Source organism: Mesoplodon densirostris, chromosome 6 (genome assembly GCF_025265405.1).
Source record: "Mesoplodon densirostris isolate mMesDen1 chromosome 6, mMesDen1 primary haplotype, whole genome shotgun sequence".
Taxonomy (NCBI): Eukaryota; Metazoa; Chordata; class Mammalia; order Artiodactyla; family Ziphiidae; genus Mesoplodon; species Mesoplodon densirostris.
In genome coordinates, this window is record NC_082666.1 from 133,073,274 (window position 1) to 133,087,468 (window position 14,195).

General features: G+C 39.8%; 1 protein-coding gene across 5 annotated transcripts in view; it reads left to right on the forward strand.

Annotated features, from left to right (window-relative positions):
* Window positions 1-14,195, forward strand: part of NEK1 (NIMA related kinase 1) — a 209,758-nt gene that overhangs the window by 145,788 nt on the left and 49,775 nt on the right. For all 5 annotated transcript variants that reach the window (XM_060102678.1, XM_060102680.1, XM_060102679.1 and 2 more), the window contains one exon: window positions 3,544-3,696. In XM_060102678.1, the coding sequence (XP_059958661.1) occupies window positions 3,544-3,696 (153 nt within the window). The remainder of the gene's footprint in view (window positions 1-3,543; window positions 3,697-14,195) is intronic.

A 14,195-nucleotide genomic window follows, 5' to 3' on the forward strand; every position in this document is an offset into this window, starting at 1 on the left:
TCGTCCTGTCTCTTTTCCTCGGGGTTCTCTGAGCATCGTGGGTCTGTGGTGTCCCATGTTCATCGGATTGGACGCGTCTCCCCAACATTTCTCCAGGCGTTTCCCGTGCTGCCTCCCGGTCCTCTGGGGGCCGCAACCGCACGTGCATCAGGTTGTCCCGTAGGTCACTGATGTGCTTTTCATTGTTTAAGACTCTGTTTGTTCCTGTGCCTTTCATTCTGGATAGTTTCAAATTCACTTATTGTTTTCGGCATTGCCTAATCTAGTATTAATCCCATCCAATGTATTTTTCATCTCAGATACTGTGGGTTTCATCCCTAGAAGTTCAATTTGGGTTTAAGTATCTACCATGTCTGTCCTAAACGTTTTGATCATATGGAATACAGTTATAAAAACTTTATTAGTGTGCTTGTGTGAGAATACTAATGTCTGTCTCCATTCTGAGTCCATTTTCATTGGTTAATTTTTCTCCTTATTGTGGGTCATATTCTTCTGCTTCTTTGCATGATTGGCAATTTTTGATTGGATGCCAGACATTGTGAATTTTACCTTGATGGGTGCTAGGTTTTTTGTGTTTCTGTAATTATTCCGAATGCAGTTAAGTTAGTTGGGCTCAGTTTGATTCGTTTATGTCTGTTTTAAGATTTGTTAGGTGAGATCAGGGCCACATTTAACTCAAGTGCAAATTCTTCCTAGCACAGAGGGAAAGCCCTTCTGAGTGTCCAGTTCACCACGAATTATGATATTTTCCAGTCTGGCTGTTGGGAACAAGCAGTGTTTCACGTCCTGTATTCCCTGTAGTCTCTCAGGTGGTTCTTTTCCTACCTGAGGTCGTTTTTTCACACATTTGCCCACTTCAGTGCTCTGCTGAATACTAAAGGCTACCTTCTGGAAGTCTCTGGACTTCTTTTTCTTCTGCCTTAGTCTCCCAAGGGTCGGTCCCAGCTCTGTCGCCGGAACTCAGGGAATCTGCTGGGCTCTGCCTGGGTCCCCCTCCTGAGCTGCAGCTGGAAACTCCCAAGGCAGCAGGAGGGGCCGTCATAGGGGTTGTCTTGTTTGTTTCTCTTCTCCCAGGATCCATGTTCTTACCTCTTCTTATCTTACTTCTTGTCCAGTGTCTTGAGACTGATGTTTTATATATTTTGTCCAGTTGTTTTTGCTTATCCAGGCAACAGTATAACTCTGGTCACCCTGTTCTATCTTACTGGGAGTGGACGTACTTGAGACCAGTTTTTAGAGGCTGTTGCACTCATCTAGACAAAAACTGAAGACCTTAACTGAGAGATAATAAAAGCGGACATATGTAAGAGATTCTCGAGGACAGACTTGTAAGGGCTTCAAGGGAAACTCTTCTACAAGTTTGTCAGGGCAGGAACTTTGATAAGCAGATGAGGAAGCATCAGAGTTAGGAAAACTGAGAGTGTGGTATGGATTTACTAGAAAAAGAGACAGCAAGACAAGGGCTAGAATATCTGCAGTGAGTTTGTCGGTAGAGGCATGGTGATCTTGATGAAAGCAGTGTCGCTAGAGGGCTAGGGACAGAAATAGACTCCAGGGATTAAGGATCACATGGCAACTGAAGAAGGAGCCTCTTCCAGAAGCTAAGCTGTGAGGAGAAGAGAGATGAGGGGGGTGCCGGGTGGTGGAAACTTGCGGAAAAGAGCCTTGAGGATAAAAGTGCATCCCCGCACCCATTTTAGTACCTGCCTGACCGTGGCCCGCAGTGCACGTTGGAACCCAGCGTCCCTTCCGGTGCCTGTGCCGGCGCCCCGTGGCCCCCCAGCCTCTCGCTCTGTCCCTCTGCCTTCGTGAGTCTCCCTTCCCGCCGCTGGCGCCCAGCCGCTCTTTGTACTTCACAGCCCTCCTCCCCTCTCCTCTTTCCCAAGCCCTTGGCACGGCGGCCTCCTTTGCTTCATTCGGACCCTGCTGTTCCACTGCCCCCATTTTGAAGCCCTCCTTGTAGCAGAGCTCTTCACAGGATTGTCTGTGCAGCCGGGTGCTGGCCCCACACCTACCCCCACCCCCTTCACCCTGTTTCCCACCCACCCCCTTTAGATTGCTTTGGCACCTTTATCCAACACCAGGTGGCTGTAAGTTACGGGTTGGTTCTGGGTTCTTTACCCTTCTTAACTATCCTTTTAAAAATTGTTCCTTATTATTAATTATTTTCCCTGAACAAAACTGAAGTTACCTGCTAATCTGCAGATATTTACTTTCATGGACTAGTACACAAAAATTTGTATTAACATGTATTTGGTCACCTTTGAAAGTTTATATGATGTACACTCCATAATAATATCCTGTCTGTTACTGCTAGGTGCCTATATGCTTCATGTATTATTATCAAATGTTCTAAAGACTCAAACTTCAGTAGGTCCTTTTCTGGCTTTTGCTTTGCTAAATTTTAGTTAAAAGGTTTACCCCAAATTATTGTCAAAAAGGAAGTGTCAGTTGCCTACGTACGATAAATAAGGTAAAACAAATTTTCTTAGAAATACTTTTCTCTACTTTTAATCCATATGCACATTTATCTTAGGATTTTTTTTTTCTATTCAGTGAAATTTATAGAAGCAAAATATTAATTTATATTTTATCTATTTTTGTACTACCCCGTTATTCTTAATCATCTTAGGTTTAAAAATTTTTTTTCTCAAATAAAAACTTTACAGAAACATAATTTATGTTTTTTTCCATTTTTATATTCCCTAAAACTAGAGTTTAATTTATAAGTGTTTTAAAAGGCAACTTTAGATATATTTATTATTAGTATTAGTTGCTTTTGGTTTTTTCTAACATTTATTATTCATTCCCTGAAAGTCCTTTTTTTGGGTTTTGTTTTGGTTTTTTATGTTGATGACTATTTATTATTTTTTTAATTTAATTTTTATTTTATATTGGAATATAGTTGATTTACAATGTTCTGTTAGTTTCAGGTGTGCAGCAAAGTGAATCAGTTGTACATATACGTATATCCACTTTTTTTAAGATTCTTTTCCTATATGGGTCTTAACAGAGTATTGAGTAGAGTTCCCTGTGCTGTACAGTAGGCCCTTGTTGTTTACCTATTTTATATTTAATAGTGTGTTTATGTTACTCCCAAACTACTAATTTATCCCTCCCCCCACCTTTCCCTTTTGGTAACCATAAGTTTGTTTTTGAAGTCTGTAAGTCTGTTTCTGTTTTGTAAATAAGTTCATTTTACCATTGTTTTAGGTTCCACATGTACGTGATATCATATGATATTTATCTCTCTCTATCTGACTTCACTTAGTTTGATAATCTCTAGCTCCATTTTTAAGCACCATCGTTATATTCTCTTTGTGATGTAACCTTTTTTTCCCATGAAGCACTCAGTTGGACAGAAGATCTTACATCTGCCTTAAGATATTTTTTTTAATCTTTTTCTTCTAGAACATGAAGCACTCAGTTGGACAGAAGATCTTACATCTGCCTTAAGATATTTTTTTTTTCCCATGAAGCACTCAGTTGGACAGAAGATCTTACATCTGCCTTAAGATATTTTTTTTAATCTTTTTCTTCTAGAACATACAGTGGGAGAGGTTATTAAATTAGATCCCGGTGGATCTCCAAGAAAAGTCTGGGGAAAAAGTCCTACAGATTCTGTTCTAAAGATACTTGGAGAAGCTGAACTACAACTTCAGACAGAACTGTTGGAAAACACAACTATTAGAAGTGGTAAGCAGAGAAACTAGTTGTTTTTCTATACTAGAAATAATATTAAAATGGAACTGTATTTTTAAAGATGTGTCTTTTATAAATGAATTGTTTGTAATAGACTACCTTTTGTTATAATAATTTTCTAGTTAGCTGGAGAATGGTTGCATTTTCTGGGGAGTTCTCTCAAATGGTAGTCTTGGGTTTTGATCTGAAGTAACCTAGGTGGGATCTAAAAATACAGGAAGAGGAAATATATATGGGAGAGGGGGAGCCGGAAAAATAGAGCAGTCAGAATGCTGTTTCACGTGAAGGAAGATGGAGTAGCAGTGCGTTGACATGAGTGGTGTATGTTTAATGGGGATTCGGGAGTCGAGTGGACTGAAGGGCTAAAAGATACTGTCGTAGGTACGGCAGGCGTTATCCTGGGCCTGGGGGAATGCGTTGCTGTGAGGCAGGAGGGACACGCTTGTGGTCCGTGAGTGTGGTGGGTCTCAGTGTAACAGCTACGCAAAGAGGGAGTGCTTCTGTTATCAATCAAGTGTTGCAGGAGTTAACAGCTCATTCAAACCAAGAGGGAGTCGAAGATGGTTCTTCTTTTTTGGAAGTTGTGTCAAGGCTTGAATGTGTGTGTATTTCACTTTTCTGTGGGTTCATGCTCACTCCCACCCTCACTTTCTTTTTATCTGCCTCTCCTTAAAGCTTGGAGTGAAACTTTTATCCAAAACTGACAGAAGAATAACCTGGGAGGTGAAGCTACTCACATTGTGTAAAAAGGAATTAGCCAGATGCTGACAATTAGCTACGGAAATGAACCTACATACTTATTACAGAAGTAGCAAAAGGAGGTGTTCTTTCCTTATAAAGAGTGAGCCTCCCAGCCACTGATCATCATGGCATTTCTTTAATATTAAAGGGAAAAAAACCAATTTGAACAAAGTATATAAAATCATTTGTTTGAAAAAAGGGCAAGTACATGAGTGTGTATATTTGTAATCAGTTTGTTCACACTCTTGGGTCTGGAAGTTGTGCTGTTGATGCCAAATAACAATCACAACCAAAAATACAATACTAGTAACAAATTCCTACACCTCAGTCTGAGCCTGTTCTCAAATGCTCCAGGCGTTATTTAGAAAGAAGTACCTCCAGGCTAAAACATTTCAAAAATAATAAAAATTTCAGATTATTTGGTAGTCTAAAAGTCCTAAATATGTTCATTCCCATTAGAACTATGACATTTAAATTCAGATTCCTCTTATGTAAAATTTTTATTGCTTAAATAAATGTAATAATGGTCTATGATACGAGTTAGGCAGTGTGAAAGCAGGACTTAACTTCTCCATACAAATAGTCCATCTACATAGAATTGGAACTGAATTATTTTTAAGATTTGTCTTTTTAAAAAATCATATTAACCAACTATTGAATACTTATTAGCTGTGCATACTATTATGTGTTTGGTGGTAAAGCTACAAAGAGTAAAAGAGGGTCGTTGCTCTCAGAAGGCAGACACAAATGAAAACAAATACCGGGTAATATTGCATGAAAAGGGCAAGAATAGGAGTACCCACAAAGTTAAGAGGTAGTGCAGAGATGTCTGTGTAATTGACTTTGTCTGTGATAGTGGAAGGCTTCCAGGTGCTGTCATCTGCCGTCTGTAAAAGTTTCCTTCTAAGTACATTTACTTACAAGAACACGCTCTGTGCTGAGACTTTAAGACAAAGAAGTTGCCGTTGTTAGCATCACGGAGGTCACGGGTAGCAGACTGTGTGTCAGAGGTATCGCCTGTGAGACGGTGTGGGCCCACAGCTGAGGGGGCTCTGGGTTATCAGTACTGTCCCGTGTCATTGATGGTGCTGGGCTTTTTGGGTCAGGGAAAGCCACAGAGAGAGCAGGTGCTTTTGAGCTGGGCCAAAGATACAGAAGAGCCCACTGGGTAGTTAGGGGAGAGGACGAAATCCTAGGCAATTTGCAAAGATGCCAAGGTTTCGTTAACGTGTGTGAGAGCCATCCTCATGTCGTGGGAAGAAAGTTCTGGTTTCATCACTTGCCAGCAACCATGGGGCAAATTCCTCTGACTTTGACTTCCAGGTGCTCGGTGTGTAGAATGGAAACACTGTCATTCAGGACTGTTTTGTGGATTAAATGACAAGCAGGATAGACTTGTGTTGTCTTTAGTCTTCCGATCCTTATATCAATGTCTCTTTCATCATTTTGATTGTTGAAGCTCTTTTGTGATAGATTCCTTAGGAGGAGCTCATGTGAACAATGCAGCCAAAGATTTTGCATGTTCATGAGTTTGTGTGAGGACTTTCTTCTTGAAGGTACGTTTGGCTAAATATAAATCCTTGACTTACATTTCCTTTCCTTGAATGTCTTTAATGGATAACAGTGTTGTATTGTGACATAAGGCATAGCTGTCAGGAAGTCTGGTGACAATCTTACTTTCTTTTCCCTTTAAATGACTTGGTCTTTTTGTTTGGATACTCAAAGGATATCTTTTTCCTTAAAATCCAACTTCTTAAAATACATTTTGTTGTTGTTTTTTTGTTTTTTTTTAGTACATGGTTGGTTGGTTGGTTGGTTTCTTTTCATAGACTTTTGTTTTAGAGTGTTTTGGGGTTCACAGCAAACTTCAGCGGCAAGTACAGAGAGTTCCCATACACCCCCTTCTTCCACACGTGCAGAGCCTCCCTGACCATCACTCCCCAGCAAGAGTGGTGCACGTGTTACAGTCGATGAGCCGACATCGACACATTGTTATCACCCCAATCCATAGTGTACCTCAGGGGTTTAGTCTTGCTGTTGTACTTTCTGTGGAGTTTGACAAAAATTTACTGAACTTTATCCACCGTTTCAATATCATACAGAATAGTTTCCTGCCCTAAAAAATCCCTGTGTCCTACCTGACTATCCCTTCCTTCTCCCAAACTCGTAGCAACCATTGATCATTATACTGTCTCCATAGTTCTGCCTTTTCCAGAATGTCATATGGTTGGAATCACACAGTGTGTAGCCTTTTAAGACTGACTTCTATCACTTAGCAGGATGCATTTAAGTTTTCTCCATGCCTTTTCCTGGCTTGACAGCTCATTTCTTTTTAGTGCTGAATAATATTCCATTATATAGATATACCACAGTTTGTCAATAAAGGTTATTTAATAGGTTGTTCACCTATTGAAGAATATCTTGGTTGTTTCCAGGTTTTGGCAATTATGAATAAAACTGCTGTAAACATCTGTGTTCAGGTTTCTGTGTAGACATAAGATTCCAACTCATCTGAGTATATGCCAAGGAGCCCAATTGTGATTGTATGGTGTAAGAGTATATTTAGTTGTGTAAGAAACCACCAAACTGTCTTCCAAAGTGGCTGTGCCATTTTGCGTTCCCACCCATGTGGACTGAGGATTCCTGTTGCTCCACATCGTTCAGCAGCATTTGTTGTTGTCACTGCTGTGGGTTTTAGCCACCATAATAGGTGTGCAGTGGTGTTACCTTGTTTTAATTTGCAGTTCCCTAACGGCATACGATGGGGAGCATCTTTTCATAGGCTTCATTGCCTTCTGTATCTTCTTTGGTGAGGTGTCTGTTCAGATCTTTGGTGCATTTTTTAATTGGGTTTGTTTTTGTTTTGGTTTGGGTTTTTTAATTCTTTTTGGTAACTATGTAAGGTGATGGATTTTTTAAATATAAATTTATTTATGTACTTATTTATTTTTGGCTGCGTTGGGTCTTTGTTGCTGCACGCAGGCTTTCTGTAGTTGTGGCGAGTGGGGGCTACTCTTCGTTGTGGTGGGTGGGCTTCTCATTGCGGTGGCTTCTCTTGTTGCGGAGCTTGGGCTCTAGGCATGTGGGCTTCAGTAGTTGTGGCTCGCGGGCTCCAGAGCGCAGGCTCAGCAGTTGTGGCGCACGGGCTTAGTTGCTCCACGGCATGTGGGATCCTCCTGGACCAGGGCTCAAACCCATGTCCCCTGCACTGGCAGGTGGATTCCCAACCACTGCGCCACCAGGGAAGTCCTGGGTTGTTTTCTTATTTTTGTTCTGAGAGGTTTTTTATGTGTTTTGGTTAACAGTCCTTTGTTTTTATTTCATTTGTAAATATGTTCTCCCAGTCTGTGGCTTGTCTTCTCATTCTTCTGACAATGTCTTTCACAGAGCAAAAGTTTTTTAAGATAAAAGAAATTAGCTTATTAAATGTCTTTCATGGATTGTGCCTTTGGTGTTGTATCTAAAAAGTCATTGCCAAACCCAAGGTCACCTGGATTTTCTCCTATGTTATCTTCTAGGAGTTTTATAGTTTTGAGTTTTACGTTTAGGTCTGTAATCAATTGTAAGTTAATATTTGTGAAGAGTGTAAAGTTGTTTATTTGTCTGTGGATGTCCAGCTGTTTCAGCACCATTTGTTGCTAAGAAGACTGTCCTTTCTCCATTGAATTGCCTTTGCTCCTTTGTTAAATGTTAGTTGACTGTACTTCTGGGCTCTCTGCTTGTTCCATTGATTTGTTTGCTGTTCTTTCATTAGTATCACACTATCTTGATTACTGTAGCTTTTAGTAAGTCTTGAAGTTGGGTAGTGTTACTTCTCCAGCTTTGTTTTCCTCCTTCAATGCTGTGTTGACTAATCTGGATCTTTGCATCTTTATGTAAACTTCAGAATCAGTTTGTTGATATCCACATAACTTGCTGGGAGTTTAATTGGAATTGCATTGAATCCATGTATCAAGTCAGGAAGAACTGACATCTTGACAGTATTGAGTCTTCCTATCCATGAACATGGAATATGTCTTCATTTGCTTAGTTATTCTTTGATCTTTTTCATTAGAGTTTTGTAGTTTTTTTCATCATGGTATGTTTTTTAATATGTAGTTTCCAGTCTTTTTGAGGAAAGTATTCTTGAATTATAGTTTTTTGAGTTCTTTATTCTGTTCCTTAAGTCTACTTCAGGGACTTCTAGGTATATTTTGGATCTTTTTTGCTTATCACTTTCTCTTGAATCCTTTCTGTCAATTATTTTCTTTAATTAAATTTTTTTTCTCGGGCTTCCCTGGTGGCGCAGTGGTTGAGAGTCCACCTGCTGATGCAGGGGACCACGGGTTCGTGCCCCAGTCCAGGAGGATCCCACATGCCGTGGAGTGGCTGGGCCCATGAGCCATGGCCGCTGAGCCTGCGTGTCCGGAGCCTTGCTCCGCAACAGGAGAGGCCACAACAGTGAGAGGCCCGCATGCCACAAAAAAAAAAAAAAATTTTTTTTTCTCCTATTTACCTTCCGTATCTCTTAAGACATTGTGTGTTTTGCTTATATGATCTTGTGTTTTTTCTAGAATCTTTATTTTTCAGATTTTTTCCTTCTTTGCTAATCTTTCCTGAGCTCTATCAACTGCCTCATTTCAGATTCTTTTCTCACTGTAATTGTATTATATTGTAATTTATATTTTTATGTTGTTCTCATATCTTCTATGATGTTCCTAGTTTTTCTATTTGATCTTTAAGTAGTAGATTATAATTTTAATTTGTTTCATGGATTTTTATTATCTCTGGCCCACAGAGGACACTTGGTGTTGTCTGGAGACTTTTTGGTTGTCACTGATAAGGTTACTACAGGTATCTAGTGGGGAGAGGCCACACAGAGTGCATATTGTAAGAAGTGTTCTCCCAAAACAAAGAATTATCTGACCCAATAGTGCCAAAGTTAGGAAACACATCTATGAGGACATTATTCTACTTCTTTTTTTTTTTTTTTTAATTAATTAATTTGGTTGCACAGGCTCTTAGTTGCTGCAGGCCGGCTCCTTAGTTGTGGCTCCAGGGCTCCTTAGTTGTGACATGCGTGTGGGATCTAGTTCCCTGACCAGGGATCGAACCCCGGCCCCCTGCATTGGGAGCACAGAGTCTTATCCACTGTGCCACCAGAGAAGTCCCCCTATTCTACTTCTTATTCTTTTTTTTTTTTCTGACAGTCACTTTGTATAGAATTTAACAATGATCCTTTTATGTTACTTATTTTCATGTGAAATTAGATTTGCTAAAATTTTAGAAAGGAAGAGTGGGTAAAAATAGCTTTTCTGACTTCATAACTTGAGCTTCCTCTTCTGTTATTTTTATGACATGTTTAAAAACCATGGCCTCGTAGAGTCTGAGCTCTTCTGTCTTTGCTCCTTTCCCCCTCTTTTCTCTGTCCTTTGTTTCTGTTATCCCTGCACAGATCAATTTGGATTTTCTTTCCAGCGATTTCTCCTCAATGTGGGGCTTTGATCTCCAAGGGAACTTCAGATGGTTAGTTTCGAGAATTCTTAGGAGCAGACTGCCCCACACTTTTTGACTTCTCCATTGGTCCTTCCTTTTAAATGAAAATTGCAATGTGTAAAAACACCTCCTGCTTTGGCTGCTCTCCTTAAATTGGCCCATCGTGCTTACCTGTGAATACTTGCTGGCTTTTTGGGGTTCTGATCTGGGGTCTATCGGGTGCCCCATTGTTTCCCTCTGCTTTCTTTTGCACAGATGGTATTGCCACCTGAGTCTGGAGCTGACTGTGATTTGTCTCTGTTCACATGTGTTTTGGGAGTTGTGAGGTCACCTAGATTTGCTTTAGATGTTATTTGAGGGTGTTTGGTTCTCTTGGTTTTGTCTGTTTTGAGGAGGGTTTCAGGGAAATTAAAAAAAAATAAAACAAAAACAAAAAAAAACTATCTTCTTTGCTATCTTGCCAGAATTTCTCTATTTGGCTTTAAATATTTAAGCCATGGAGGATGTTCTCTAAAAATTTTTGTTGAATTTGACTATTCTTCCCTTCTTCACATGTAACACCTGTACTCTCTACCCAAGAAAATAATTCATGAGGGAAGTTTGCCTATAATTTTCCTTTTTTGTAAAGTGCTTATAGTGGTTTGGAATTAAGGTTTTCCTGACTTATTAAACAAGTGGGAAATGTCGACTGAAAAAAAAAAGCACAACCTAAAAGTTGAGAATTATGTTTTATTTGGTGAACCAAACTGAGGATTTAAACCCAGGACACAGCATCTCAGACAGCTCCGAGGGGCTGCTCCAAAGAGGTAACGGAGGAGCTAGGATATATAGGGGTTTTTGCAACAAACACCAGGTAGTCAGAACTTCAAAAGATTGCTGTTAATTCGAGAAAACCAGACATCTCAAGTTACGGAATTAAGCACTCTTCTATGTATGGGAGGATGCAAGAGTCTGGGCTCACTGAAATAATTATTTTTGATGTTTACCTTTTGATATGCACCTCAGCTGTGTGGGGCCAGAATCCTGTGTTTTCTCATCCTGAGTCCCCTCAGGGTGCACCACTGGGGAGGGGGGCGGAGGGGGAGGGGGAGTGGCTGCAGCAGTGACTGTTTGATGGGGGGGGGGTCCTGTTTCTATCCTGAGTCTCCTCAGGGCTCACCTTTGGGGCAGCTGTAATGTGACGGCTCACTTTGTTTATCGATATGGCAGACAGCATTTATTATTGACAGAAACATTCCCATTTTGACTATATTCTGGAAAACTTTGTGAAAGATTAGTATTACTGTTTCCTTAAGTATTTGGAAGAATTCACCTGTGAAGCCATCTGGACTTGGTGTTTTCTCTGTGGGAAGATTTAAATCATAAACTTAATTTACGTTGTGATGTCTTTTGTGTCGGTGGACCATCTGCAAGTGTTTTGCATTTAATTTCCTAACATTTGGGGGTTTTTCTAGTTATCTTTCTGTTGTTACTTTGTAGCCTGTGTTGTGGTTACAGAACATCATAGTGTACATGATTTCAGTCCTTTGAAATGTTTGGTACTTGCTTTCTTGCCCAACTTATGGTCTCTTTTGTAAATGTTTCATATGCATTTGAAAGGAATATGTATTTCACAGTTACTGTATTTATGTATGTATTGGGTTGGCCAAAACTTGCCTTTGGTTTTTACATAAAAATAAAAGACACATTTTTCATTTTTGCCAAAAGTTTTATTGAACAACCTATTCACCCTTTTGTTCCACTACCTTCTGCCATTTTTCAGGCAACTTCATAATTCCATGTTCCCAAAACTTTTTATCTTTTTGAGCAAAGGACTGTTCCAGGTGCCTTTTACAGTTTTCCAGGGAATTGAAATTTTTTTCATTATGAGAATTCTGTAAAGACCGAAATAAATGTAAATCCGAAGTTTCAGTGCCTGGTGAATACGACAGATGAATGAGAACTTCCCAACCAAGCTGTAACAGTTTTTGCCTGGTCATCAAAGAAACATGAGGTCTTGCATTATCCTGATAGAAGATTATGCGTTTTCTGTTGATTAATTCTGGGCACTTTTTGTCTAGTGCTGCTTTCATTTGGTCTAATTGGGAGCTGTACTTGTTGGAATTATTCATTTGGTTTTCTGGAAGGATCTCCTAATAGAGGACTCCCTTCCAATCCCACCATATATGCAACATCACCTTCTTTGGATGAAGACCAGCCTTTGATGTGGTTGGTGGTGGTTCATTTCACTTGCCCCACGATCTCTTCCGTTCCACATTATTGTACAGTATCCACTTGTCATTGCCCGTCACAATTTATTTTAAAAACGGAACATTTTCATTACGTTTAAGTAGAGAATCTCATGCGGAAATATGTTCAAGAAGGCTTTTTTTAGCTTAACTTACATGGAACCCAAACATCAAAGCAGTTCACATAACCAAGCTGGTGCACATGATTTTCAGTGCTTGATTTGGATATTTTGAGTATGTCAGCTATCTCCTGCGTGGTATAACGTTGATTGTTCTCAATTAATGTCTCGATTTGATCGCTGTCAACTTCAACTGGTCTACCCGACCGTGGAGCATCGTCCAGCGAGAAATCTCCAGCACAAAACTTCGCAAACCACTTTTGACACGTTCGATCAGTCACAGCACCTTCTCCATACACTGCACAAATCTTTTTTTGCATTTCAGTTGAGTTTTTACCTTTCTTGAAATAATAAAGCATAATATGCCGAAAATGTTCCTTTTTTTCCTTCCATCTTCAATATTAAAATGGCTACACAAAAATTCACCAATTTTGTTAAGTCTATTTTTATTTTTTTATTTTTTTGCTTGAGTAATGCTTGTGGAGTTGAATTTTTTTAACATCTTTATTGGAGTATAATTGCTTTACAATGTTGTGTTAGTTTCTGCTGTATAACAAAGTAAATCATCTATATGTATACATACATCCCCATATCTCCTCCCTCTTGCGTCTCCCTCCCACCCTCCCTATCCCACCCCTCTAGGTGGTCACAAAGCACCGAGCTGACCTCCCTGTGCTATGCAGCTACTTCCCACTAGCTATCTATTTTACATTTGGTAGTGTGTATATGTCCATGCCACTCTCTCACTTCGTCCCAGCTTACCCTTCTCCCTCCCCGTGTCCTCAAGTCCATTCTCTACATCTGCGTCTTTATTCCTGTCCTGCCCCTAGGTTCCTTTTTTTTTTTCAGATTCCATATATATATGTTAGCATACGGTATTCGTTTTTCTCTTTCTGACTTACTTTACTCTGTATGACAAACTCTAGGTCCATCCAGCTCACTACAAATAACTCAATTTCGTTTCTTTTCATGCCTGAGTAATATTCCATTGTATATATGTGCCACATCTTCTTTATCCATTCATCTGTCAATGTAGGTCTTTTTTTTTTAATGCACACTCATATGACAGCTGTCACATGCAATCTAACAAAATTGTTTCGAATGAAGTTAAAGACAACTAACTGCTACTAGAGCCATCTTAAGGGAAAAAAATGAACAAATCTTTTGGCCCACCCAATATATTCTGTGTTGTTTAATCATGATGTTTAAATCTCCTGTATTTTTAAGTGATTACTTGTCTGCTTGTTGTATCAGGTACTGAGTGAAGAGCATTAATATCTCCAAGTGTATGTGTGGATTTTTTCATTTTCTCCTTTTAAGTATATCGGTTTTTGATATTTATGCTTTGAAGCTAAGTTATTTAGTGCGTAGCAACTTAAGTTGTTGCCTTAAAGTGTTTAGATCATTGCATTGGTCTCTTTGTGCATCTTCCTGCTGCACTGACCATTTATTGTTATGACATGTCCTTTTTTTTTTTTTTTTTTTACGGTACGCGGACCTCTTACTGTTGTGGCCTCTCCCGTTGTGGAGCACAGGCTCCGGACGCGCAGGCTCAGCAGCCATGGCTCACGGGCCTAGCTGCTCCGCAGCATGTGGGATCTTCCCAGACCAGGGCTCGAACCCGTGTCCCCTGCACGGCAGGCGGACTCAACCACTGAGCCACCAGGGAAGCCCTGACATGTCCATTTTTATCTCTAGTAACATTACTTCCTTTAAAGGCTGCTTTATGTCCTATTACAGAGCTACACCAGCAAGCATTCTTTTGGTTAATGTTTCCTTAGTATATCTTTTTCTGTAGCCTTTTCTTTCATTTTCTCTGACTCCTTATGTTTAAATGTGTCTCTTATCTGAAGTCTAGCCCCACAGTCTTTGTCTTTTTTTCAGAGAGTTTAATTTATTTACATATAATGTAGTTACTGATTTGCTTTAA